Source organism: Panthera leo, chromosome D3, assembly GCF_018350215.1.
Source record: "Panthera leo isolate Ple1 chromosome D3, P.leo_Ple1_pat1.1, whole genome shotgun sequence".
Taxonomy (NCBI): domain Eukaryota; kingdom Metazoa; phylum Chordata; class Mammalia; order Carnivora; family Felidae; genus Panthera; species Panthera leo.
In genome coordinates, this window is record NC_056690.1 from 28,321,970 (window position 1) to 28,348,794 (window position 26,825).

At 47.0% G+C, this 26,825-nt stretch overlaps 1 protein-coding gene across 2 annotated transcripts; it reads left to right on the forward strand.

The window, feature by feature from the left end:
• Positions 1-130: 130 nt before the first annotated feature.
• UFD1 (ubiquitin recognition factor in ER associated degradation 1) lies at positions 131-25,885 on the forward strand. 2 transcript variants are annotated; one of them, XM_042909968.1, is made up of 12 exons: positions 131-264; positions 3,585-3,717; positions 4,097-4,129; positions 7,898-8,019; positions 11,138-11,268; positions 13,613-13,685; positions 17,789-17,857; positions 19,160-19,225; positions 19,496-19,543; positions 20,321-20,409; positions 21,825-21,906; positions 25,378-25,885. In XM_042909968.1, the coding sequence occupies exons 1-12, from the start codon at positions 262-264 to the stop codon at positions 25,450-25,452; spliced, it is 924 nt and encodes a 307-aa protein (XP_042765902.1). In that variant the 5' UTR covers positions 131-261; the 3' UTR covers positions 25,453-25,885. The 2 variants fall into 2 exon arrangements, with proteins under 2 accessions (XP_042765902.1, XP_042765903.1); XM_042909969.1 differs by lacking the exon at positions 3,585-3,717.
• The last annotated feature ends 940 nt before the right edge of the window (positions 25,886-26,825 follow it).

Sequence of the window (26,825 nt, forward strand, 5' to 3'; positions counted from 1 at the left end):
TAGTATTTTAGTAAATATCCCAGTGAAATTTTAGGCCCTAGAGCCATTGCCTGGCCTTTTCTCTTTTGCAGCCGACCGCTGTCCTCTGTACCTACCCCCGGGTCCCGGGTCCTACACTTCCGGTGAGCCTCCCAGGACGTCGGAGCGGAAGCGGCGGCGGCGGCTTCGGCGGCTTCGGCGGCTGTGAGCTGAGAGGGTCGGCGGGCTCCCATCCTAACGTTCTCTGGGTGAAGCGGCGTCTGCCAGGCTGAGGTGTCCACCATGGTGAGTGTGGCCTGTCAGGGTCTGGGAGCTGGGGCTGGGGCCTGGAGCCAGGGGCCGAGGCCGGGCCCGGCGGGGCGGACAGAAACGGCCACGGAGATGCCGAGTCACCCCCGCAGGGCGAGTGCCGGACCCTTGACCACGATCGGCCTCAGCTTATCTCCGGTAGTCCTGGGCATGGTTCGAATTTCCTCTCAGTTGGACTTGAACTCCTTCAGGGTGAAAACTCTTCTACGTTTGTGTCCACTCACGGGTCTCATAAGTGCTATACAGGTGACAGGTTTCCATTCCACCAAATTAATTGAAAGGTTGTTTGGGCGTGAGGAGCAGAGTCAGCCCCCCTAGGGAGAATGCTTGGGAACCATTCCGGTGGGCCGGAACACTCAGCCCTTGAGCCAGTTCCTCAAGCGCAGTACCTCTTGGTCTTGGCTGGGTTGTAATGATCCCTTCAGCTATGTAAGTGATTCAGTGGATAACAACAGTAGTAGCTAATTTTTGCCGGCGCTTTTTCTCTTAAACTTCTTTCAACACCCACAGTCCCTTATTACACCTTATCCCATTTAATCCCTACTATGCCCTTGGAGACAAGGACGATTAGTATGATTTTAACCATGAAAAAAACAAGGTTTAAAGAAGTAGGTAGTTTACTGGTAGTCAAAGAAGCGGGTAGTGGAAATTTGAGGCCAAGTCTGTCTGGATGTAATGCTGAGTCTCATTACCTTTGTACAGCATTGCCTCAGTGTCATTTGCTTATTTTAGCAAAAATAATGACTACTAGGTTTTGTCCCAAGTATTCATTGTTGAATCATGTTTCCATTCTCAAGTTCATCCTCATCCACTTAAAGACCCTGAATACCTGATAGGTCTAGGCAGTATACTAGACATTGGGATTATGAAGGAAAGTAGGACTTGGGGTAGGGAGCAGCAGAGAGGGGCAGAAGGTCAGGTTCATGGGTGGATTGAAGGCAGATTGTTAAGGGTGTTAAATACTTCGTGGGGATTTTCTGACTTAATGAGGAACAAAAGCAAAGAGAAAAAATGCCTTGGATGGGGTGGTGTAGTGAAAGCCTCAGGGAAGCCCCACTCCACTGCTCTACCTTCACATGTGCTATGCTTCTGGCCAAGACTTTGTTGAACAGAGTTCTGCTTAAAGGAAGGAGAGACAAAGGTTTGAAAACTACTATGCTAAAGCCCCAGGGATTGAAGAGCCATTTGAGATTTTAAGCAGTAACTTGCTGTGTTTGCATTTTAAGAAGACTGCAGATTCATCTTGCTAATTTTGATTTTGGAATTGCTAGTAAACTACCTAATCAGGCTTTGTCTCTACTTGATGTGTATTTGGAATCAAGTCAAGAAATATTTGTCTATTGTGAAATATTTTTTAAAACTTGTAAAAACCACATAAATTTACCATCTTAACTGTTTTAAAGCATAGATTCTGTAGTGTTAAGTATATTCACATTGTCGTGTATTGGATCTCCAGAAGTTTTTCATCTTGCAAAACTGAAACTCTACCCATTAAACAACAATTCCCCCTATTTCTCCTCACTTACCCCCTGGCAACCAACATTTTAATTCTTGTCTCTATGAATTTGATGGCTCTAGAGACCTCCTATAAGTGAAATCATATAACATTTGTCTTTTTGTGACTGGCTTATTTCACTTGAGCATAGAGTCCTCAAGGTTCATCCACGTTGTAGTATGTGATAAAGTTTTCTCCCTTTTAAAGGCTGAATCGTATTCTATTATATGGGTGTACTACATTTTGTTTATCCATTCATCTGTTGATGGACACTTGGATTGTTTCTATCCCTTAGCTATTATGAATAATGTCGCTATGAGCATGCGAACATCATACAAATATCTTTTCAAGACCCTGCCTTCAATTCTTTTGGGTTTATGCCCTATAGTGCAATTTTATATTTGGTTGGGGGGACTCATGGCGATTGCAATACTTTGAGAAGACTCCAAATTGCTGTGTAAAATGTTTTCTAAGCCTCACCATAGTCCACAAGTTAAGAGCTGGGATATTAACTTTGGTGGCACAATATCTTGGCTCTACTTATTAGCAGGAGGGACTACCATGGCATAACACCATGAGAGCACATTGGAGGGGCATCAGTCCAAACCCTGGGCAAAGCAGGGAAGGTTCCTGGAACCAGGAAAGGATGGTCATGGAAGCCAGGGGAAAGGGATGGGGTGCAAACGCTGGGTGCCTGCTCTTCCTGTTGTCTGGAATGCCATTCCCTGTTTTTTACCTGGCTCCCTCCTGGCACTCAAGTCTTTGCAGAGTCCCTTCCTGACCACCCATTTAAAATAGCATTCTCAGGAGCTCTTTCCCTTACCCCGTCTTGTCCTTAGAGCATTTATCAGTATCAGACGTGGAAACATTTTCTCTTACTTGATTCCCTTGTCTTGAATGTCAGCTCCTCCAGGGGCAGATGTTGTACCTGTTTTGTTAGTGAGCAAACATCATTAGAGTGTTTTGCTAGTGCTTAGTTCAGAGCCTGGCAGATAGTGGGCACTCAATAGATGTTTTGGCAGAGGCATCTAGGTGGCTCAGTCGGTTCAGCATCTGACTTCAGTTCAGGTCATGCATGATCTCACGGTTTGTGAGTTCGAGCCCACATTGGGTGAGCTCAAGCCCTGCTCCAGGATCTGCACTCTCTCCCTCTCTCTCTCTGCACCTTGGGGGATTCTGTCTGTGTGTCTCTCTCTCTCGCTCTCTCTCTCGCTCTCTCTCTCTCTCGCTCTCTCTCTCGCTCTCTCTCTCTCTCGCTCTCTCTCTCGCTCTCTCTCTCGCTCTCTCTCTCGCTCTCTCTCTCGCTCTCTACCCCTTGCTCACTCGGGCACTCAGATAGATAGATTTCTTTAAATTAACAAGAAGAGGGCAAGTGTTTCTGTTGGAGAAACCAGGTGTGGCCGGTATAGGAGATTGTAAGGGCTGTCGGTAGCCAGTCCCTGAGGTGTATGTGAGATCTGGCCTGGATCCTTGGGGAGCGGAGGCATGGGAGACTGAAAGAAGTTAATGACAGGCTTGACGTGGCCAATCATATATTTTAGTAAGATTTAGTAAGAAAGCAGTAGACTCTAGATTGGAGGGATGATCCTGGGCATGGCAGAATGTGTAGAAACAGATTTGAGATTCACTGTGCCACCGGGAAGTGCTTCAGGCAGACTGCTCTGGTCCATCAGGATTGCCCTGCATCTTGCCCTTTATACAGGTGCAGCAGCATCAACTACCCTGACCTGTTTGGGCTTTTGACGTGAAGAGATGTACCTTTGTTCTGTTCTAACTCCAGTCTCTCTTTCCTTCCTTGTAGTTCTCCTTCAACATGTTTGACCACCCTATTCCCCGGGTCTTCCAGAACCGCTTCTCCACGCAGTACCGCTGCTTCTCCGTGTCCATGCTCGCAGGGCCTAATGACAGGTCAGATGTGGAGAAAGGAGGGAAGAGTATGTGCTCGTTTTTATTTTGAATAGTAACCTTTCCTGCCCTCAGCCTACAGTGCTTGCAGTCTTCAGGAGCCCTTGTTTTGCATGTGTAACCAGAAGCTAGTTACAATGAGAGTCTTGCTTGCCCCAGACTTCCTAAGGGGGGCCTGGGGTGGAAGGGAGAGTTCTAATTATGATTAGATTTATGGCTAATAGCTATCTGGTTCCCGCAATAAATTACAGCAAGTAAAATTCCTTATGAACGATTATTATGAAATTCTGGCTACTTTACAAGTATCGTGTAGTATGTTTTAAAGATATGACAGCAACTAAATTTTGGCTTTTGTGCTGCCTTTTTAATTTTTACTTTCTTAATGTTTCTTAAATGTTCTTTCCACAGTAATTATGCCGCCCTCAGCCCTCGATCAACTCAGTAAGTATTTTCTCCATGACCTGGGAACTGAGGTCATTTAAATATGGACATCAGAAACTTGCACACATGTTCTTCAGTATGTCCAGACATAGGCAACCTTCATTGTGTCTGGATGGGAAGTGTCCCTGGAGGTTGCATACTGGGCTGGACTGCTGGGCCCACGGATGGATGCCTGGTGAGGTGATGGCCGATGGCGGCCAGCTGTCCAGTTGGGGGCCAGTGAGTACTCAGCTCTAGATTTCTCCCCTATGAAGGAGGCTCTCTACTCTCCTGACACCGACTGCCCCCACCTCCACACACACACACTTTATCCAGATCCCATCAGGACAAGGAAAGTTTGAACACAGTGCTTTTCACCCTGCGGAGGCAGCTGACTCTGTTGGCTGGGTTCACTAGGTTTTTCCCTAAAGGAGGCTGTCAGCTCCCAAGAGAATGCTGTGCATAGGCTTCTCACCTCCTCCCCAAACATGTTTCTTCAGTTCCAGGCCCAAATTTCTAGCCCTGTCTGCCCCACTGCATCGACAGCGCGTTATCTTCTGCCCTAGAACCTGCCGCTCTCATCAGGTTCTGTCTCTTATAGCAGGAGCCAGAAAGTCCCAAGGGTTGTGAGAGTGGCCACACTTCCTCTTTCCTCAACCTCTCATCCCCTGAGAACAACCCATGGAGACACCTCATGCCCCTGACTACAGGCACAGACACTGCTTTTTGAGATTCAGTGGTGTTTCTGGTGTGAATTCCTCCCATCCGAGGGAGGACAGTGGAGGTCACCAAAGCACAGGTCCACACTTGGTATCTGCTACATGTGGGACAGCACTGTAGAGAAGGGGTGCAGCCTGGCCTGGCTATAGACTAGTGACTTGGCCTCTGAACTTCAGTGTTCTCATCTTTAAACAGGGACACACGGCACCTGTCCATCAGAGCTGCTATGTGGCAGGAGTGCCTCCTCTAGATGGTGCCCTGTGGCGTGTGTATAAACAGCCCAAACCCATGTGACGCCAGTCAGAAAACAGGAGGTGGCCTTTAGCCAGCATCGCTTAACCAATGCCAGCAGTGGCAGTGGCCACACACAGCAGAGGCCTTGAATTCTGGCATTTGCTTAGCCAGTGGGTAGATAGAGCACCCTGGGGTTCATAGCCCTCAGGCTGTCATCATAGAGGAGGGAACAAGGCCCCCCCAGAGAGTCTGCCCTTCTATTTGAGCTGACCCAGGAGCTGAGTGCCAGGAGTGACCTTTGGTACAAGTGTCTAAGAAGTGACTTGGATTGGGACAGTAGAGTTTAGATCAGTGTTCAGATCTTTTAAGTCTTGGAAGAAATTTTGTCTAAATGAAATCTTACAGGGAGTCTTAATTTATAAAAGTGTCACTACTCAATTTGGAGGAGGTGAGGAAGTGCAGAGGGCTCAGAGTCTCAAGGCACTTCTCTAAATCAGGAAATGCACTTTGAAAACTACTAGACTGAGGAACACAGGGGTTTCCTCCAACGACAAGAATCTTGGATCCCTGGCTACAGCCTGATCTACTTCACCCTGACTGACCATGGTTCTGCTTCACAACTCCACAGCTGAGAGGTGCCCTGGGGACAGAGGGCCTGGCCTCTGGGCCCTTGGCCATTGTACTCCAGCATCCAAGGCACCCTTGGTGATTGGTTGGGGGGGGGGGTACCCACACCCACTGCTGCCACTTCTGAAGGCTCTTCTCCCTCATCTGTGGCTTCCTGCCCAAGCTTCTTACTTGATCTGCATCACCAGAATCCTAGGCAGAGTCTGCCATACCTCCTGGTGCTAAATGGAACTTTTGTTGCCATGTTTAAACCGACAGGCCGAAGTGGGCTTTAGCGGTTAAGCCAGGTCAACCTGGGCCAGCAGCCTGGGTTGAATCCCAGCATGGTCACTCCTGGGCTGTGTGATCCTGGGCTTCTTGCTGACCGGGCATGTTAGTTCCCCATAGATGAAAAGGGTAATGATTGTCCCTACCTCACTGTTCTGGGAAGAGTAAGCAAGAGCCTGGCACATGGCAAACACTGTTGCTTGTCACTGCATCAGTCTGTTGCAGAGCCCTCCGCCAAGTCCCCAACTCTTGGGTTCTCCTGCTTCACATTGCCTGCACCTCCTACACTTCTGAGTCAGCCTGCCAATGGTCCTGTTTGCCTGCCTCTGGCCATCCATGGGGCCTCAATTTGGGACCACTAGAGTGAGGGGACGGACGGACTGTGTGGTGACCTTGCAGAGAGCCACATTGCTGAATGCTTCCACCCTGCATAGTGTCTGGCCCATCCTTTCTCCTCCTGACCACATTCACACCCTGTCCAGGTGCCCCAGCCTCACCCAACTGCCAGCCATTCCCAAACTGGCTGGGTTTCATGCCTTTGTTCAGGCTGCTTCCTCTCTGGCATTCCCTCCCTGGCTGGCCTGCCCATGACTCTCACAGAGCACTGCAACATCTAGGTGTACATGTTTATTTCTTTTCCACCCTTCTTTTTTTTTTTTTAATATGTGAAATTTATTGTCAAATTGGTTTCCATACAACGCCCAGTGCTCATCCCAAAAGATGCCCTCTTCAATACCCATCACCTAACCTCCCCTCCCTCCCACCCCCCCAATCAACCCTCAGTTTGTTCTCAGTTTTGTTTTTTTTTTTAATTTTTTTTTTTAACGTTTTATTTATTTTTGAGACAGAGAGAGACAGAGCATGAACGGGGGAGGGACAGAGAGAGAGGGAGACACAGAATTGGAAGCAGGCTCCAGGCTCTGAGCCATCAGCTCAGAGCCCGTCGCAGGGCTCGAACTCACGGACTGCGAGATTGTGACCTGAGCTGAAGTCGGACGCTTAACTGACTGAGCCACCAAGGCGCCCCTGTTCTCAGTTTTTTGTGTTTTTTTTTAAATTTTTTTTTTTTTTTTTTTGAGACAGAGAGAGACAGAGCATGAACGGGGGAGGGTCAGAGAGAGGGAGACACAGAATCTGAAACAGGCTCCAGACTCTGAGCTGTCAGCACAGAGCCCGACGTGGGGCTCGAACTCACGGACCACGAGATCATGACCTGAGCCGAAGTCGGCCGCTTAACCGACTGAGCCACCCAGACGCGCCCCCTGTTCTCAGTTTTTAAGAGTCTCTTATGCTTTGGCTCTCTCCCACTCTAACCTCTTTTTTTTTTTTTTTTTTTTTTTTTCCTTTCCCTCCCCCATGTGTTTCTGTTAAGTTTCTCAGGATCCATATAAGAGTGAAAACATATGGTATCTGTCTTTCTCTGTATGGCTTATTTCACTTAGCATCACACTCTCCAGTTCCATCCACGTTGCTACAAAGGGCCATATTTCATTCTTTCTCATTGCCACATAGTACTCCATTGTGTATATAAACCACAATTTCTTTATCCATTTATCAGTTGATGGACATATAGGCTCTTTTCCACCCTTCTAACTAGAAACCCTTGCAGGCATGGATTTTGTCCAGCACATGGGTGGCAATGAAATTATTTATGAATAAATGAGTTAACGTATCACTTTTTAAAATTGGGGTTTCAGAAAACTTCAAGTGTGAGCCGGCACTGTGTACCTGGGTCACCAAACATTCCTGAGCTCTGGGCCAAGTGATATGTCAGGGGAGCATGGGGTCTACTGGGTGGGTAGGCACCCAGGGGCCTAAGCACCATGTGGGTTTGAGTGCCTGCTCTGGGGAGCACCCAGGGAGGCTGATTTTCAGAGGAGCGCATTCAGAGAATAGAACTCCCTCACCGAAGCTCTGCCTCAGCCTCTTTCTCCTCTTTAGGCCGACTCAACATTACCTACCCCATGCTGTTCAAACTGACCAACAAGAACTCAGACCGCATGACGCACTGTGGTGTGCTGGAGTTTGTGGCCGACGAGGGCATCTGCTACCTCCCACACTGGGTGAGTGGGACTGTGCCAGTCTCTGAGAGTCTGAGAGTCTCAGGTTGGGGCTTTGAAGTAGGGAGGGCCCCCAGCACGTGGGAGAGCCTCGCCCCTGGAACAATGACATGGCTAATAGAGAAGGGTTTCGGAACAAGGTTCTGCATGCTGGGGGGTGACCTTTCTTTGACAGTAGACCAACTGGTAGCCTAGAAACCACAGCCACCTGTTTACCTGCCATTTCCTAGGCAAGGCTTTTGCGAAAATAATGAAGCAGGAGTATTTTTGAAGTGGTCTGTGTACAGAATTTTAGGTTTCTATTTTGATTTATTTTTTTAATGTTCATTTATTTTAAGAGCACAAGCGGAGGAGGAACAGAGAGGGGGAGAGAGAGAGAGAGACAGAGAGAGACAGAGAGAATCCCAAGCAGACTCTGCACTGTCAGCACAAAACCCAATGCAAGGCTGGAACTCAAAAACCATGCATGATCTGAGCTGAAATCAAGAGTTGGATGTTTAACTGACTGAGCCACTAGGGCACCCCTGGAATTTTAGGTTTTTATACATTTGCTCCCCAAGTCTAATTTCTCCCCCAGTTTTGTCACATCATCGTGTGTGTGTTTAGATATTTGTCTGTAACTGAGTCTTTCCAAAGTGTATCACTTCCTTGCCATAAAAACAAAGTCTCTTTTTTGCACTCAAACTTTCTCTTGAGCCTGGGTCCTTCCTTAATGGTAGGCCCGGCCAGCCTCTTCCCCACGGGATCCCTGCACTCCCATCACACCTGCTTCCTGGTCCCTCCTGTGTTGTTTCCCAGCCTCTGTCCCAAAGGAGCTCTTACTCACGCCTCAAAGCCCAGACTCAATTTGCTTCCTTGCTCAGTTGCCCTTCCCAACACTTGCCACTTGGTACCTTATTGTCCTGTAGGTCTGCAGGTGCCCCTCCTGGGCAGGAGGACTTGTCCCACTCATCGGATAGAGTGATGTGGGTGGCTGAAGTGTTGCACACTGACAACTTCTCAGGGCCACTCTGGATCCTCAGAGCTACTCTGGGACCCATGTGTAGAGGTAAAGAGGAGGTGGTAACACTGGGGTACACCGTACCTCCAAAGTTCTCTCTCCAACCCACAGACTTGGTGGCCCCTTGTCCAATCTCCCAGGATGCTTTGGACCAGAAAACTAATTGGATCCTTTTTGCCAGGAAATATCATATTCCCTGGGAAGCTTCTTTAGATAGCATAGACCTGCCTCTTCCTGGGCTGGCCTTCCAGCTCTTGGCCAGAGCAGATGATTGCCTAGGCGTTTCCAGTTGCTGCTGCAGAGCTGGCCTAAGGATCTTTTGACCCTCAGCGGTACGTGAGCAGGTGCTTTCTGTTAGGTGCTCTGTCCCACCCAGAGCTCCCAGGCCTCTTCAGGACAAGTCAGCCTGGAGCAGATGCTGGCCTTTCTTCTAGCACCTGAGGCCTCATCTGCTGGCCTAGATCGAGATCTCCGCCCAGGACCACTGGGAGTGCGTGGAAGCCTGCTGCCTTGTGCCTGTCCTACTATGTGTACTACATTTGTTGGAGCGACCACACCAGCCTGAAGAGTGTCCTTCAATGAGAGTGTGTCAGGACCTCTACAGGCCCACAGGGCCCTGCTCACCCTCTAGCTTCACTCATGACCTCTGCCCTCCTTGGCCCTGGCCTACCTCCCTCTTACCTGTATCTTGTCCTTGGACTGTTAGAGTTACCTCCTAACCGCCTCTGTGAGCCACAGTGCTGGTCCGTCAGTGCCGCCTGGGTGAAGTGTTCTTGAAGGGATGTGATGCCTGGGACTGGCTCCAGGGCAGCCCAGTGTGGGATGGGGTCAGGGAGTGGGGTGTTGAATGAGGAGCCGAGGTTAGCTGTGACCTGTTGAACCCAGGGATGGGTGTGTAAAGGCTCACTCATACGGTTCTCACTGCGCTTTTTTTTTTTAAGGTTTTTTTTGTTTTTTGGGGTTTGTTTGGTTTTGGTTTTTGGCTTTTTTTTTTTTTTTTTTTTTTTTTTAAAGCTACACCCAACATGGGGCTCAAACTAAACCTCCAGATCAAAAGTTGCATGCCCTACTGACTGAGCCAGCCAGGTGCCCCTGGTTCTCTCTGAGCCTGGGTGGCTCAGTCGGTTGAATGTCCAACTTCGGTTCAGGTCATGATCTCGTGGTCTGTGAGTTCAAGCCTGGCATTGGGCTCTGTGTTGACAGCTCAGAGCCTGGAGTCTGTTTCAGATTCTGTGTCTCCCTCTCTCTCTTTGCCCCTCTCTTGCTCGTGCTGTCTCTCTTGCTCTCAAAAATAAGTAAAACATAAAAAAAAAAATTGTTTTTTAAATAAATAAAATTAAAAAAAAAAGAAAGTTTAAAATAAAAAAGCAAAAAACCACTCCCAAGACATGCAGGGTTCCTCATTCCTGGCCCACCCTCCTTGTCTCAGACCCTTGAGTGTCAGCCTTATGGTCTCTTGACTTCCTGCACACCAGGTACTCAGAAGCCTTTGTTCATATCTTTCTGCCTTGTTCCTCACCCAGCACCCACCACACAGGGTGGTTTCATAGAAGTATGAAGTTATCTTGTCAGTTTTATGTGGCCCCCTGTAGCAGACACTCTGGGGACTTGTCACCACCCTGCGCCTGTCTCAGCTATATGGCCATTCCATGTGAGGTAAGCCCACGTGGTGCCATCATTATCCTACTCCCTTTGCAGCCGTGTTTGCCCCAAGGCCTTGTAAGTTGTGTGTGAGACAACTCAAAGGTATGGAGGGGTGAGCTTCCCTGGGGAAACACTGTCCCTAGGAGACCTGGAGCTAGTGGCCTTTCCTTCTAGGGGACCATCTTTTCTTAGAGGCTGACGGAGACACATTGCTGGCTGCAGGCACCTAGGTAGTACCCCAAGTCCTCCTTCTTTTCACGCCTTTGACTCACTTGCTGGTTGGCTTTACCTTCTTTCCTAACATCAAATCGCAATTAAATTACATGTCCCCAAGTCCTCATCTCCGGCTCCTCTTCCAGGGACCCAAGGAAGAGCCATCAGAATGCCAGACTTTGGCCTGCTGAGTGTGTGGTTAGATGATGCTCATGCTGGCCACTTGATTTCCAGGAGCCTCATGTAGCTTTCTTCTTCTTTTAGATGATGCAGAATTTGCTGTTGGAAGAAGGGGGCTTGGTCCAGGTGGAGAGTGTCAACCTTCAAGTAGCCACGTACTCCAAATTCCAGCCTCAGAGCCCTGACTTCCTGGACATCACCAACCCCAAAGCAGTGTATCCTTTTGAGATAAGGGTTCTTCTGGACAAGGGAGGGGTGTGCTGGCAGTCTGTAAAAAGCGAGCTCTTTGTTGAGCATGTGCCTACTTTAGGGACCACACATTTGTTTCTGATTGGAGTTGTGGTTTGAGAATAATGGTGTTTAGCCAGCATGTCCACCCTGGCCTGGACCTGGGCTTGGGCCTGGACAAGCACACGCGGCACTCTCTGGGCCTCTTCTGGACAGTCTCCAGACACTTCCTTGAGAGCAAAGTGGAACCCTTCCTCCAGGTAGACTGGGGCACCTGGCACAAAGCTCAGTGTATTTGGTGGAAGGAGGCTGGCTGGTTTGCCTCTAAGGCCCAAACCCTCACGGGCCCCTCGTGCCCCACCTCAACCATGAATGCTACTCAGCCTCACCTTTTACCCAGGGTTAATGCTTTTCACTCCAAACCATTGGGGAGCAGTGACACAGTACATTTTTCTGTAAGCAAGAGAAAAGAAAAGGTTTTAGGTTTTAGTGGTTTTTGATAATTCTCTGAATGTGAGCCAGACATGGGTGTTGATAATTTAAGAAACAACTGGTGTGGGCAAGGAGCATGCTGTGTGTGGTCTGTGGTCTAGACCTCTAGATTGGAGGCCCTGGCTTGCTTGTTGAGATCTTGTTATAGGGCAACCACTCCACTATCTGTTTTTAAAAGGCTCGATAAAACACAGTTGAACAATACAGACAGGTAGGTAGTTTAAAAAAAAAAAACAAAAAAATACTGCTTCTACCCTCCCTACTTGCACACTGTCCCCAACCCCAACCCAGGAGCAAGCTGATGTCGGCTACATCCTGGACGTGTGGGCTGTGAGTCTCTTGCTATGTCTGGACCAGCGTATTGAGTTCCCTATGACTTGGTCCTGGACATGGTGTGGGCTTGGGGAGCTGTGCTCGCCACACTCATTGTTGGAGGCTTCCCGTTTTACAGGCAGGGTGACATACTGTGACATGTCTGCTCACCTGATGCCTCAGAGCACTGCCTTGAAGGTGCTTGTCTGGTGATCAGTGCCCAGGAGTGTCTGCCTCGATGACCACGCCCCCTTTTGATCTTCTCTGGATTTTCATGTGTGTTGCAGTGCAGACTTTCCAGATTGTTTTCAGAGGCTGTTTCTATCCGCATGGTTAACTTGTTAGTTCATGGAGAAAGAGTGTCAGTTTCGTCAGCGGAGAGGCAGTCTGGTGCTCCTGGGTCTGGCTGACAGGCAGGATAAAGGCGCTCTTAGTAAAGGCAGACTCAGCACAGAGCCAAGAAGGTTGGGCACATAGAGCTGTGATGCAGAAACCCAGTGGGCTGGCTCTGACAGCTGGGCTGGAGCTAAGGGAAGGGCACCCCAACAGCATGGCATTTTATGCAAGGGAGCGAAGACAGTGTACACAGAATGCCCTTTCACAAAGCTGTTCTCATCTTGAAAGGCTGTCTGACCAAGAGAAGGGATCCTGGACAGGCTGAGTCTTCTCCCCTCAAGTCAGACTCTTGAGAGCCTTGCCTGGTATGCCATGTCACAGTGCTAGGTTCTGGAGGAGTGTCGTATGTTTGCCCATTCTATTTAAAGTAATTCTCTGAATTGACAAGGATGATATGGTTAAAGTATTCCGTGTGATTAGGTATAACTCCCTTGCCTGGGCATTTGGGTTATTCAGTTTTAGAGAAATTATTATTATTTGCAATTATAAAAAGGGTTTACAGGTTCCCTTTCCCTCTTTAATTTTTATTTTTTTAGTTTTTATTTTAGAACATACTGCCCTAAAGTTGGGTTACCACCCAAAAGATAGAAGAACAAGTGTCAGAACATCTTTGATTTTTGATGAACTTTTGAGGGGGCCTATTTATGATTCATTCAGTCTTTTTTTCTTCCATGCTCCCATAGGATTTTTAAGATCAACTTGTTGAGTGTAATTTACATACAATAAAACGCCCAGTTTGGTCAGTTGACAAACGTGAACACCCATGTACCCAGAACACTTCCATCTTCCCAAAAGGTCTGCTGTGCCCTTGCCTGCCCCTCCTCACCTGATATCCAGCTCTAGGAACCTCCCTGCTGCTTCCCACCCCTCAGAGAGCTGCCTTTTTTGAGGGAACACTTTGTGGCAGGTTCTTTCCCTCAGCAGTGTTGGTAAAATTCATCCATCTAATGAGTTCACCCTCTCTTATTGCTGAGTAATATCTCACTGTATCAAAGCTGTGTGTTTTAGCACCAGCCCAGTATATGCCTGTCTGGTATACTTTATGACAGTGATCATCTAAACCTTTATAGAACTGGTTTCAGATTTAAGGTGCCCATCTTGCCATGTTGCCTTAACAGTGTGTGTCTGCAGATTAGAAAACGCATTAAGAAATTTTGCCTGCCTGACCACAGGGGATGTGATTGCCATCAACTACAATGAGAAGGTGAGTGTCTCAACCACGGGGCCAATAGGGCCCAGAGCCAAGGTCAGCGTAGGTCACACCTGAAGACTTGCAGTGTCCATTCTGATGTTTGAATGGGGGGTGGGGGGAGGGATCTTTCTTTCTTTCTTTTTTTAAAAATATTTTTATTTATTTTTGAGAGAGAGAGATGGCACAAGCGGGGCAGGGGCAGAGAGGGAGGGAGACACAGAATCCAAAGCAGGTTCCAGGCTCTTAGCTGTCAGCACAGATCCTGACCCGGGGCTCAAACCCATGAGTCATGAGATCATGGCCTGAGCTGAAGTCAGTTGCTTAACCGACTGAGCCATCCATGGGTCCCCATTTTTTTTTAAGTTTATTTATTTATTTTGAGACAGAGAGTATGTGGAGCATATACACACGAATGGGGGAGGGGTTGAGTGGGAGAGAGAGAATCCCAAGCAGGCTTCCTGCTGTCAGGCTGTCAGCACAGAATGAATGGAGGTTCTTTTTAGGCAGGGTATGCATGGCTTTTATCAGGATTGCTACCTACTCTTTGCTTTTTAAAATCCTCATGCGTTCATGTTTAAACCCCTGTAGTAATTCATTCAGCAGCTCTGTTTTGAGGATTGATTGCATTTACAGGTGAATGAGCTTAACATTATTAATCATAGTCTATATCCCATGGGGCCGAGGGTACTGATTGTGCCTCCATTAGAACCTCTCCACTGCACCTATGATCTGAGCTAATCCCTTTGCTGGTCTGTGGGGACACAGAAACAAAGTAGCCTGGGTCCTTGTCCTTGTGATTCCCTCCCTTGGACGGGCCCTCAAGGAGCTGGCCCTGCAGGGTGCTCCAAGCGCTCTGGGGCACAGGGGAAGCAGAACCTGGCTTTGCCTGGGGACATTGTCACCTGACACCCAAGCAGAGACAAGAAAAGCAGATATAGACCCTTAAGGAAATCAGTATTGGCATTTTCAGATGCAAACATAAAGTACTTATGTGTAAAATGTTCAAAGATATTTTTAAAAACAGAATCATAAAATTTAGCAATCAATAAGACTACCAAAAATAACCAGGAGGGTTTGAAAAACAAAGAGTTAAATAACAGCTGACAAAGAATTAATGAAATGAAAGCTAAATCTGGAGAAATGCCTTAGAATTCTACACGGAGGGGCACCTGGGAGGCTCAGTCATCCGATTCTTGGTTTCGGCTCAGGTCATGATCTCATGGTTTGTGAGTTCGAGCCCCACACTGATAGTGTGGAACCTGCTTGGGATTCTCTCTCTCTGCCTCTCCCCTGCTCACTCTCTCTGTCTCTCTCTGTCTCTCTCTCTCTCAAAAATAAATAAGATTTAAAAAAATTTCTACACAAGAGATCATGGCAATGAGCATAGGGGAGACTGAATTATTGGGTACACTGAGAGAGTCACACACACTGTGAAAATCCCAGCAGGAGAGAATGATGGAGCCACAATATTGTGAAGAGATAATAAATGAAATTGTTTTAGAACTGGCTTTCAGCCCAAAGTAACAGGGAGTATAGTATATATCAAACAGGGTGAGTTGCATATACCAAATAAGCAGAGAGAAGGTACTTAGAAAAGAACGGTAAATAGTAAGCCTTTGAACAGCAACTGTTACAGCCAAAAATAGCAGAATACAGTTTGCCCTTGAAGAATATGGGGTTAGGGTCACCAAACCCACAAATAACTTTTCAGTCCCCAAAATTTAACTACTAATAGCCTACTGTTGGCTGGAAGCCTTACCAAGAACATAAACAGTCGATTAACACATATAGTTCATGTTATATATATCGTGGAGCTGGACAAAAGAAAATGTTGTTAAAAGAGTCACAAGGAGGGGTGCCTGGGTGGCTCAGTTGGTTGAGCATCTGATTTTGGCTCAGGTCATGATCTCATGGTTCACGAGTTCCAGCCCCTATTCAGGCTCTGTGTTGACAGCTTGGAGCCTGGAACCTACTTCAGATTCTATGTGTCTCTCCCTCTGCCCCTCCCACGCTCACACTCTGTGTGTGTCTCTCTCTCCCCAAAATAATAAATAAACATGAAAAAAATTTAAAAAAAGAAGTCACAAGGAAGAGAATATACATTTAAGGTATTGTACTGTAAAACTGCATGTAAGTGGACCAGTGGCAGTTCAAACCCATGTTGTTCAAGGAGCAACTGTATCTTCAGAGGCTGACAGAAAGTAACTGTCACCAAAATCTTTAAAGAATGCAGGCAAAATCAAAATATTTTCAGATAAACCAAATCCCAGAGAGTTTATTTACTAATGGAACTTCAAAAGCATGTGCTTCAGGAATAAGCATTCTCCTAGAAGGAAAGACCAGCATGCCAGAAGGAATGGTGAACAAATAAACTAGCAAATATGAAGTAAGTCTTGGTAAATGTCGCCACATAAAGCAGTAATAACGTTGGAGAGCCTCGAGCAAGAACATCTAAAATATTAGAAAAGAATAAGCCTGAAGAGTTGTTCAGAGTGAAAGTGTCTGCAACCCAAGAAAAAGTTCAATCAGTAAAACTAACTGGGAACTCCACATACATGTTGAACGTTTAAGAATAATACAAAACACTAGAAATTGTCACGGAAGTATAGGAAGTATACCTCACGCAATATATTCTAGCATTTCTATGGTGCTCCTTCTAAGATTTTTCTTTCCCAGCTCTGGTTGCAACATAGTTGGTATTATGGTCCACTAATTCCTTGTGACCTGCAGTTTGAAAGCAGTACTGTAGCAAAATGAGAACATGTTCCTCCGGAGACAGGGGTGCATGTACAGATTTCATAGCAGTTTTGGTAGTAGTGTGGTGCTGGCAAACCCATTGGAGTCAGCCCAGATTTTGACTGGAGAAATTGCGTTACATCCGTACAGTAGCATGCATTCATTTCTGTTCATCTTTTTTTTTTCTCCCAATTTTTTTAACGTTTATTTTTGAGAGAGACAGAGTTTGAGTGGGAGAGGGGCAGAGAGAGAGGGAGATGCAGAATCTGAAGCAGGCTCCAGGCTCTGAGCTAGCAGCACAGAGCCTGATGTGGGGCTTGAACTCATGAACCATTGAGATGATGATCTGAGCCCAAGTTGGCCACTTAACTGACTGATCCACTGTGGCGCCCCTGTTCATTTTCTATTAAATAATGAGGAAACTTTTAAAAACAGACTGGGCACACGAAGCCTTCTCACTTTACTTTGGGGACCCTCCCCCTAATCTTGAGGCTTTTGTTTAATGGTGGGACTCTCCAGACTGTTCTTTGTAAAAGCAAGACATACTCAGGTAAACAGAAAACCAGAAACGATGCATGAAAAAGCAGATTCTGCCACTTTTTGTTCTTACCCTTCTGAATGTTTGTTTGTTTGTTTTTTGTTCATGTTTATTTATTATTGAGAGCCAGAGAGAGACAGAGCATGAGCAGGGGAGGGGCAGAGAGAGGGGGAGACACAGAATCTGAAGCAGGCTCCAGGCTCTGAGCCGTCAGCACAGAGCCCAACACAAGGCTTGAACCCACAAACTGCGAAATCATGACCTGAACCGAAGTCAGACGCCCAACTGACTGAGCCACCCAGGCACCCCGCTTCTGGATGTTTTGATACACATTTTTGACACACTTGAGATCATCTTGGACATACAGCAATATGACTTTTTTTTAACTTCTCCCATTGACTGCATGGTATTCTGCTGGCGACTATAATTTCCATATATGTGAACAAATATTATTCATTTGGCCAATTTATTGGTAGGTATTTTGAGAATGCACTATTATTAGCAATGTTGGAGTGAACATTCTCAGAATTTTCTCTTTGGGTATTTAGCTAATTATTTGCTTAGAATAAATTCCTAGAAGTGAACTTCCTGGGATAAAGGTTGCGTCTTTTGCAATTTGATGCATAACTACCTTGTCTGATTTGAACCGCTTATGGGCATCAGAGCAGCCTTCCCCCACAAAGGCAGCCCCCTTGTCATAGCAAGAAGTGCATCTGGGGGAGGGGGTCATGGAGGTGAATGATGTGTCTGCGAGCCTAGTAGGGAGCCACAGTAACATGAATGATGACAGCCCCCAATGCTGCCACGAACTGTGAAACTGATTTTTGGTTTTTTCCTACAGATTTATGAACTGCGGGTGATGGAGACCAAGCCTGACAAAGCCGTGTCCATCATTGAGTGTGACATGAACGTGAGTACCTTTGCTGCTTACAAGTGCGCTTGCGGTGAAGGAAGATGGGCAGTTGATGGCCCCTGCAGGCCAGTTCCCCTCGAGGGTGTCATGTAGCCCCTGGGACTGTTTGGGTGAAAGAGGAGGAAGATGATACCAGAACATTATAAGGAGGCTGCTGACCTTATGATCCTTCTTAGACCAAGAGAACTGGCAGAGTTGTAGCCAGTTCTGAGATGGCTGCACCCACCAGCATCTTAGACATGCTAAAGAAGGAATATTCTTTTTTTTTTTTAAATGTTTATTTTTGAGAGAGTGTGAGCAGGGGAGGGGCAGAGAGAGAAGGAGACAGAAGATCCGAAGTGGGCTCTGTACTGATGGCAGAGAACCCAGTGTGCAGCTTGAATTCATGAACTGTGAGATCATGACCTGAGCCCAAGTCGGATGCTTAACTGCACTGAGCCACCCAAGTGCCCCTAAAGAGTGAATATTCTTAAAAGCTGAGGAAACTTGGGGCACCTGAGTGGCTCAGTCAGTTAAACATCTGACTCTTGATTTCAGCTCAGGTCGTGATCTCACAGCTTCATGGGTTCGGGCCCCACGTCAGGCTCTGCACTGTCGGCAGTGTGGAGCCTGCTTGGGATTCTCTCTGCCCCTGCCCCACTTGCACTGTCTTTGTCTCTCTCAAAATAAATAAATACACTTAAAAAATAAAAAGCTAAGAAAACTTAGCTCCTGTGTAGGAAGCAACTACTGGTACACACAACAGCCTAGTAGATCTCCAGGGAATGCTGCCGAGCAAGAGGGGCCAATCCCAAAAGGTTATATTCTGACATATGTTATATGTCCCATGTGTATTACATTCTTGAAACTGGCAAGACTTTAGACTTGGAATACAGAGTAATGGTTCCCAGGAGTTAGGAGAGAAAGCCAGGAGAGAGGCGGGTGTGGTTGTAACAGGACAACTCAAGGGGTCCCTGTGATGTTGGAACAGTCCAGTATCTCAGCTGTGGGGATGGAGACATTGCCCTACACTTGTGATAAAATTGTGAGGCCTTAACATGCACACACCAGTGAGCCAATATAAAACTGGAAAATCTGAACAGGAAGGTGGGATCATGTCACTGTTGCTATCCTGGTGGTGATACTATATGCAATTTTTCTAAAACACTACCATTGGGAAAACTGGGCAAAGCATACAGGGCAACTTTCTGTAGCATTTTTTACAGCCACATGTGAACCGACAGTTGTCTCCATTAAACTAGAAAAGCTAAGGAAGCCTAAGTGTCTCCACATCCCAAAACTACTTTTCTGACACCACAGGTAGACTTCGATGCCCCACTGGGTTACAAGGAGCCTGAAAGACAAGTCCAGCATGAGGAGTCTGCTGTAAGTTGTTTCACCAACATCCCTCCCCAGCTCCAGCACTGTTTGCCCTCTTAGGTAATGGGACTTTTGTGGGAGGGCATCCTGGGTTTGTCCTGACAGCTGATTCTCGTTTGGCCTATGCCGGTGCTGACATGGCCACGTGCCCTGCTCCCATGGAACAGTGTGTCCCAGCTGTTGGGGTGCAGGGTTGGCAGTAGCAATGAGAGGCCCAAGAGAAAAGCTGGGGTATCCCTGCTGAGAGGCTTATTGCATGATTTCTGTCCCTATCAGGAAGGCGAAGCTGACCACAGCGGCTATGCTGGAGAGCTGGGCTTCCGTGTGAGTACCAGGCCACACATTTAACTTTCTGTATGCCCACTGTGCCATCTGGGGACCTCCGTAGGGACTGGGGCTCTGGGCATCCGTGTACACACATATCTGGCACTTTATCGGTTACGTGGCACTTTACATCCATTTTCTCCTGGAATCCTCCTAACAGTTCTACAAGGCAGATCCAATTTTTCTTCTTCTTTTTGAAGATTTCTAACTTACCAAAAAGTTAAAATAGGACACACGTATTCTTCTCTTAGATTGACCAGACATGACGACATTTGCTTTATCCCTAATAACATGGCCTCTGTGAAAGGAAGTTGCAGTGTGACCTCCCAGCGCTGCCGCCAGCCAGCCTTCCTGGGAAGAGGTAGAGATGGCTGGTGTGCTGGCACCAGGGTGCTGGGAGGCAGCAGAGGAGATGGACTAGAAAGTAGAGCTGTGGGGCATTGCAACAGAGGCCTTAGCCCACCCCACCCCTGGGGCCCTGAGCTGGGTGGCCCTGCAGAAGCTAGGGCCAGACCTTTCAACCTGTCATTAGCTATTGGCTGCCCCCGTAGAGTGGCTGTGTTTGGGCCAGGAGGCTCCTTTCATCTCACTGTAATCTTCTGAGGAGCTGGGCGGAGAGTTCTCGGCTGTCCATACTCCAGCAGCTGGGGAGTGAGGGCTTCAGTTCTTAAGGGATCTGGACAGCCCACCTCCAACACACATCCCTGCAGCGATCTCTGGGCAAAGGGCATGTGTATGCTCACTAGCTCTTGCGCACTTTCTTGCTCACCTGTCTAGGCCTTTTCCGGCTCTGGAAATAGACTGGATGGGAAGAAGAAAGGTGTAGAGCCCAGTCCCTCCCCAATCAAGCCTGGAGACATTAAAAGGTGGGTCTGTTCTGACTCTGCTCCCGCCTGATGCTTTGTCATCCTACAGGGAGGCTCTGTGCCAGATTCCTGGGGTGGGGCCACCTCACTGGAGCTCTAGAGACCAAGCCTGGACCAAGGAGGCTGGCAGTATTTATGGATGACCCCTGCCTGTTCTCCTCAGTGGGCTGGAGCACCACCAGAGCCACTGTTTCTGGAGGGGTGGGGAGGGGGACAGTGGGTATTGGTGCCCTTCCTCAACTGCCAAGCCTCTCCCACAGCCTCCATTGGTGCTTCCAGTTCTGCCTCCACCTGTTCCCAAGTAGTACCTGATCAGTTTGCTTTCCTGTTTCAGGTCATTCCACTACCTGTTTAGTAATCTCCCTGTTTTCCTATTTTGTGACTTCAAATAAGTCAAGTCACATTATGTCAACTTCCCTCAAACAGGAGGCAGGAACTGCCTTACTTAATGTGTTTCTGTTTAGGGGCCCAGAGACTCTTAGAGCAGTTTCCCTGCTCTGGTGGCCTTCATGGAGGTGGCAGGGATATGTCATGTGTGTTAGAGCAGAAGGAGAATGCTGGCAGTGTTTTTACCCAGTCTCTTAAGAGAGCTTAAAGAATTCAGTGTGAATGTAGCCCTTGCAGGCTCTATGAGGCTAGAGGACAGAGATGATGAGGCCCCCAAGCCTCCAGGTGACCCCTCCCTGCAGGCCAGGCCCCAGGTCTACAGGCCTCTTCCCCAGTTGCCTTCAGGTTACTTCAGGAAGGATGCTGGGGAGCACCAGAGGGCTGGCCCAAAGCCAGAGTGGGTACAGCAGTGTACCCCAGAATGAGAGTTGTCGGGAGGACACTTGTATCTTCTGCTTGCCTTCCTCTTGATTGTCAAGAATGAATTTTAGGGGTGCCTAGGTGGCTCGGTCAGTTGAGTGTCCGGCTCTTGATTTTGGCTCAGATCATGATCTCATGGGTTGTGAGATCGAGCCCTATGCCGGGCTCTGCGCTGACAATGCAGGGCCTGCTTAGGATTCTCTCTCTCCCTCTCTCTCTGCCCTTCCCCTGCTTATGTGCATGCTCGTTTTCTCTCTCTCTCTCTCTCTCTCTCTCTCTCTCTCTCAAAATAAATAAATAAACTTTAAAAAAAACAAGGTATTTTAATGTGGGGTATCTGGTTGGCTCAGTCGGGTAATTGTATGAGTCTTGGTTTGGGCTCAGGTCATGATCTCATGGTTTGTTAGTTTGAGCCCCATGTTAGATTCTGTATGGACAGTATGGAGCTTGCTTGGGATTCTCTCTCCCTCTCTACCCTTGCCCCGCTTGTGTGTGTGTGCTCTCTTTCTTCCACACCCCCCTCTCAAAAAATAAACATTAAAAAAAAATGAATTTTAATGCTTTTTTCTCTTGAAACTAACACTTCTTCTCCTTGCTCTCCTTCACAGGGGAATTCCCAATTATGAATTTAAACTTGGTAAGATCACTTTCATCAGAAATTCACGTCCACTGGTCAAAAAGGTTGAAGAGGTGAGTTTATTTTACTGGTAATGAGAAGTTTTATTTGTTAATGATGACTGGAGAGTTCTTTCCATTCTGAATAAGGATGTTTCTGTCATATTTTTCCCCATGCCTAGGGCCCTCCTCTCCCTGGCAGCCTGATTGTCCCGTTGAGACCATGTGGGGAGTGTGTAGGCCACAGCTCTGGTGTCACCTGGCAGTGGTGATCGACACAATACCAGCTCACAGAGCCTTGACCAAGTGCCATAGTTAACTATTTAATCCCCAGCCCCGTCCCTTGAGGTGGCTGCCGTGATTGTCTGCATTTTTACACATGTGAGCCTGAAGATGTGTAGAGGTGAGGGCACCTAGGGTTCAGGGACAATTCGTGTTATTTCTAGAACACCAGCACTTCAGACCCACCACTCTCCTGGTTCCTTTTCCCTAAGGCTCAGTGTCTTGGGGATCTAGAGTAGGCTAGAGGGCAGATGTTCTGTGAGCCCACTCAGGATCCTGGCTGCAGGGCCATCACCAGCCCCTTGGCCACTGAACTCTTCCCCTCTTCCTGTGGGGTGGTTGGGGATAGAGACCATACACCGTTTACACACTTCCTACCCCTTTGCATCCCGCCCTGGTCTTAATGTTCCTTGAATTAACACGGTGTTGGGAAACTTCCAGGCTCAAAGGAACCAGTGTGGTTCCCCAATGAGACCTTACCCTCTGATTCCTCCTTGAGTGCCTTTCCAAGCCTTTGCCAGCTACATGCTGGGGCTTGCTGCCTCCAGCTTGGAGGCCTCAGCAGGGCCGTCCTCCAGGCTGACTTGTGACCTGACTGCTGGAGATACAGGAAAGGGAGGGCGGGGCACAGCTGGAGCTGTTTAATCCATAAGTACTGGAGAAGAAATGTGTGGCTGATGATGGGATTGAAGGCACATGCTTAGCGCTACCCCATCCTGAACCCTCAGGAAAGCTGTGGCACAAGGTAATAAGGTAATAAAGACATTGGCAAGAAGAGGAGGCAGCTGCTACAAAACTTTGAAAGCCCCAGAACAGAAGGGGTAACTGACTTCACAGGCCATGGAAGCCACATTCTGAGCTGACTGTGGGGAAAGCCAAGAGGCAGATTGGTGTAGAGAGTAGACCTCTGAAAGGCACCTCTGGCAATGGGGGACAAAGATGGAATGTGTGTCACAAAGAACCGAACCACAGCACCTCCTCTCCCCAACCCCCCGCCACTATCCCCTTAACCTGCTGGGGATGTACCTGCCTGACCCCAGGAGAAAACTGGAGGCTTGTCTTCTGGAAGAGGCATCACGACAGGTCCCGAGGCTGGGGCCATCAGTACAGTGGATAGGACTGAACTAAAAGAGCAAATGAGTAACAGTTTGCATCCTGAATGTTGTCACCCTTGATATCCTTCCCTTGCTTGGCTCACACACTGGCTGCCAGACTTGCTTATTGCAGTTGGAGGAGCTTTTCTGGACAGTCTGATGAACCCTGAGGAATGTGCCAGCCAGCTCACCCCAGAGTGAAGACTGTAGTCAGGAAGTTTCTGCTGCTACCCTCTAAATCAGAAGAGTTCTGAAAAGAGATTAGAGAAACTAAAGGGGCAGGAACCATCAGGGAAGTAATGTCCCCAGACTAAAGGGCACAGAGTTTACAGATTGGAGGGCCCCCTGAGCATCCAACACTGTGAATGAAAATAGCCCCCTATTGAGGCAAAGAAGAGATCCTAAAACTTTCAGAAGGCAGAAAGTGGCTGTACTACAGATTAAGAATGGCATCATTTTAGCAGGACACAGGAAGCTAGGAGATCTTGGAGCAGTGTCTTCAAAATTCTGAGAGGGAACTTTTCTAAAAAGTTCTGTACCCAACTCTTACAGGCTGAACTATATTCCCCCAAGTCCTGTGTTGAAGCTCTAACACCCAGCACCTCAGAATATGACTGTATTTGGAGATAAAGGCTTTTACGGAGGTGATTAAGTTAAAATGAGGCCATTAGGGTGGCCCCCCAACCCAGTCTGACTGGTGACCTTGTAAGAAGAGGAAAGTTAGATGTACAGAGGGAAGACCATGCGTGTGAGGACATTGCAAAAAGACAGACATCTGTAAGCTAAGGAGCAAGCCCTCAGAAGAAACCGAACCTGTCAACACTTTGATCGTGGACTTCCAGTCTCCAGAACCATGAGAAAATAACTATCTGTTGTTTAAGCCACCCAGGCTGTGATATTTTGTTATGGCAGCCCCAGCAATCTAACACCAACCAAACCTATCAGGGAAACATGAGAGTAGAAAAGGCTAATTTCAGATATGTAGGATCTCACAAAAAGGTATTCCTCAAACACCCTTTCTCAGGAAGCATCTGGAGGATGTACCCTACTAAAATGAAGGAATAAAGTAGAAATAAGAAAGCCTTAGGTCCAGGAAATAGGGAGCCCTGAAGACATTCGTAGCACCAAGAAGATGGCCAGTCCAGGTAGGGCAGCTTAAAGGCCCCATGAGATGCACCTGCAAACAGACAAAAACATCGGGATGCCTGCTGTGATTGAATGTGTGCAGAAGAGAGAAGCCAGACACAGGAACAGCAGGACAAGACAGAAGGCTCTGCAGAAAAGGAAGGCTGATTGGTTTAGCTGTGACTCAACTTGACATGGTTGCCACCACACCAGTACACTCCTGCATGGAGGTCAGGAGGGGCAAGTGCAGGCAGGGGCACGTACTATGGAGTGTGAAATCCTCTTGCACAGATAACGCCTCCAAGTGACTAGCAAATACAAGCTGATGAAAAGATACCTGCTGTTTTCAGGAGTTCAGAAAAAAACAAGCCCTCTTTCTTTTGGTGGGGAAATAGCTTGATTGAATGTTTCTGAGGGCTGGTTAGTGACCATAATATTAAAAGCATTAAAAATAAAAATAACACACAGTCCTTTTATGGAAGAATAATACTTCTAAAAAAAAAAAAAAATCAAGAGTTGAGTACAAACACAGTAAGCTGCTCACCACAACTGTTTACAATACCGCAAACCTGGTAGTAACATCCAGTGGTGGAAGACTGCCTCTCCCACATGATGGAATTCTCTGTAGCCTATACGAGAAAAGAAATTCATTGACTTGAGACTCGGGAAGTATAATAGGTCATATATAGTCATATATAATAAAGTGGCTGGAAATATTTTTGGGTGGTGAAATTACAGATGATTCTTCTTTTGGGGTGTATTTTATATTTTTTACATTTTTCCATTTTGAAAATGTGATTCTTCTGCAAAAGGATGTACATTCAACCTGAGAATAAAGGCTGTGGTAGAGGCATAGCTGTGATTCTGTGGTTTTGTTTCTCAATTCAGTAGACTATGATTTGTGTTTCCACTTCAAAGATATTTCTTATTATGTATAATGTGGAAGTGAGGAAAATGGGTGGCTGGCACATGAGTCAACAGAATAAAGCATTTATTCTAAGCCTCCAAGGAGTTTCTGAAAATAGTATTTTATCTTCACACTTAGGATGAAGCTGGAGGCAGATTCGTCGCTTTCTCTGGAGAAGGACAGTCGTTGCGTAAAAAGGGAAGAAAGCCATAAGTTGGGACTGTTGGCTGATTGGAAAATAAAATAATCAATTGCAACATAATGGCTTTTAGTTACTGGCTCTGATGGGATTAGACTGTTGCAGAGGATGCTGTCACTTTGTGTTTTGTTTAGAGTTACCTAAGAATTACTGAGTCTGACCTGGAAGTGGAACAGTCAGACTTGGTGGTTGATTTTGGGAAGGAGAAAGCTCACTCTGAGATCCCATAGGCAAGCCTCCTCCTTGCCCCTTCTTGTTTTCAGCCCTTGGGGGTGCTCCCACTGCCTTAGCCAAAGCAGAGTTCCCCAATTCCTGATAAAAACCAATGGAGGGGATTGGGTTGCTCTAACTTGAGGTGTTGTTTCTCTTTTTTCACTTAATCCTCTCTTTTCCCAGGTTGATAGCTTAGAACATTGCCTTTGGCCTAGAAAAAATGGCTAGATATGTGCTCTATAAATAGTGGTTATCCCATTACTCTGGCTGCAATTTAAGTATATGAGGAAGGGTGTTTCTATTTTTATTTTACATAGTGATTTTTTTTTTCAAAAGAACCATCAGAAGGTGGATTCCTGATCTGAATACATTTCCACTTGTATTTTGATTTCATATGGAAATATGAGTGAATAAACCTAAATGAATCTGTTCTACAGTAAAACAACTTCATGATGAAGCACAAATACGAATTAGAATAAATAAGTGCTAAAGGTACATTCCTCTTTCTCCTTCCCTACCTCCCACTCCCAGTTTTAATGTATTAAATTATCCACGGTTCTGCTGGCCTATCTTTTTTATTAATATTAATTTGGTCTCAGATCACTTTCTATAATGTGAGATCTTTTGACATGTTAATCTAATTTAATCTCTTTTGTTCCTTGAAAATAATTTTACATCAAGAATTTCAAATAAAAATGGGCAATGACTAAAACCTGGATTGCTTCCAAATGTTTGATTAGGTACCAACATGGGTTGCCCCAACCGGGCCTCCAACCAGAAGTTGGAGGAAGACTTGCTTGCAGGTGTCCCTTGTTCCATCCTGCCATTAGAAAAGAGCTTCTGTGTGGGACTTCTGGAGAATGTAGGGAGAAGTGAGGTTCTCTGAACCCTGTGTTGGGATTGTCAGCCCGAGCAGGGTCTCCTCTTGTACCAGGACTCCTGCTTGAAAACAGAGGGTTCCATCTCTGGACAGAGCTCCTTGAACACTCAAGAGAGGATGCCCCCTTCAGGATGGTTGCTCCAGGGTCCACCCACATGTCATCAAGTCAAGAGAATAGATGATTGTCATGAAGACAAGAGCTGGACTATTGCCCAGACTGTCACCACTGATGATGGACAAGGTATTAAGAGGCATGAAGCACTGCTGTGACTTCCCTGACCCTCCACTTAAGGG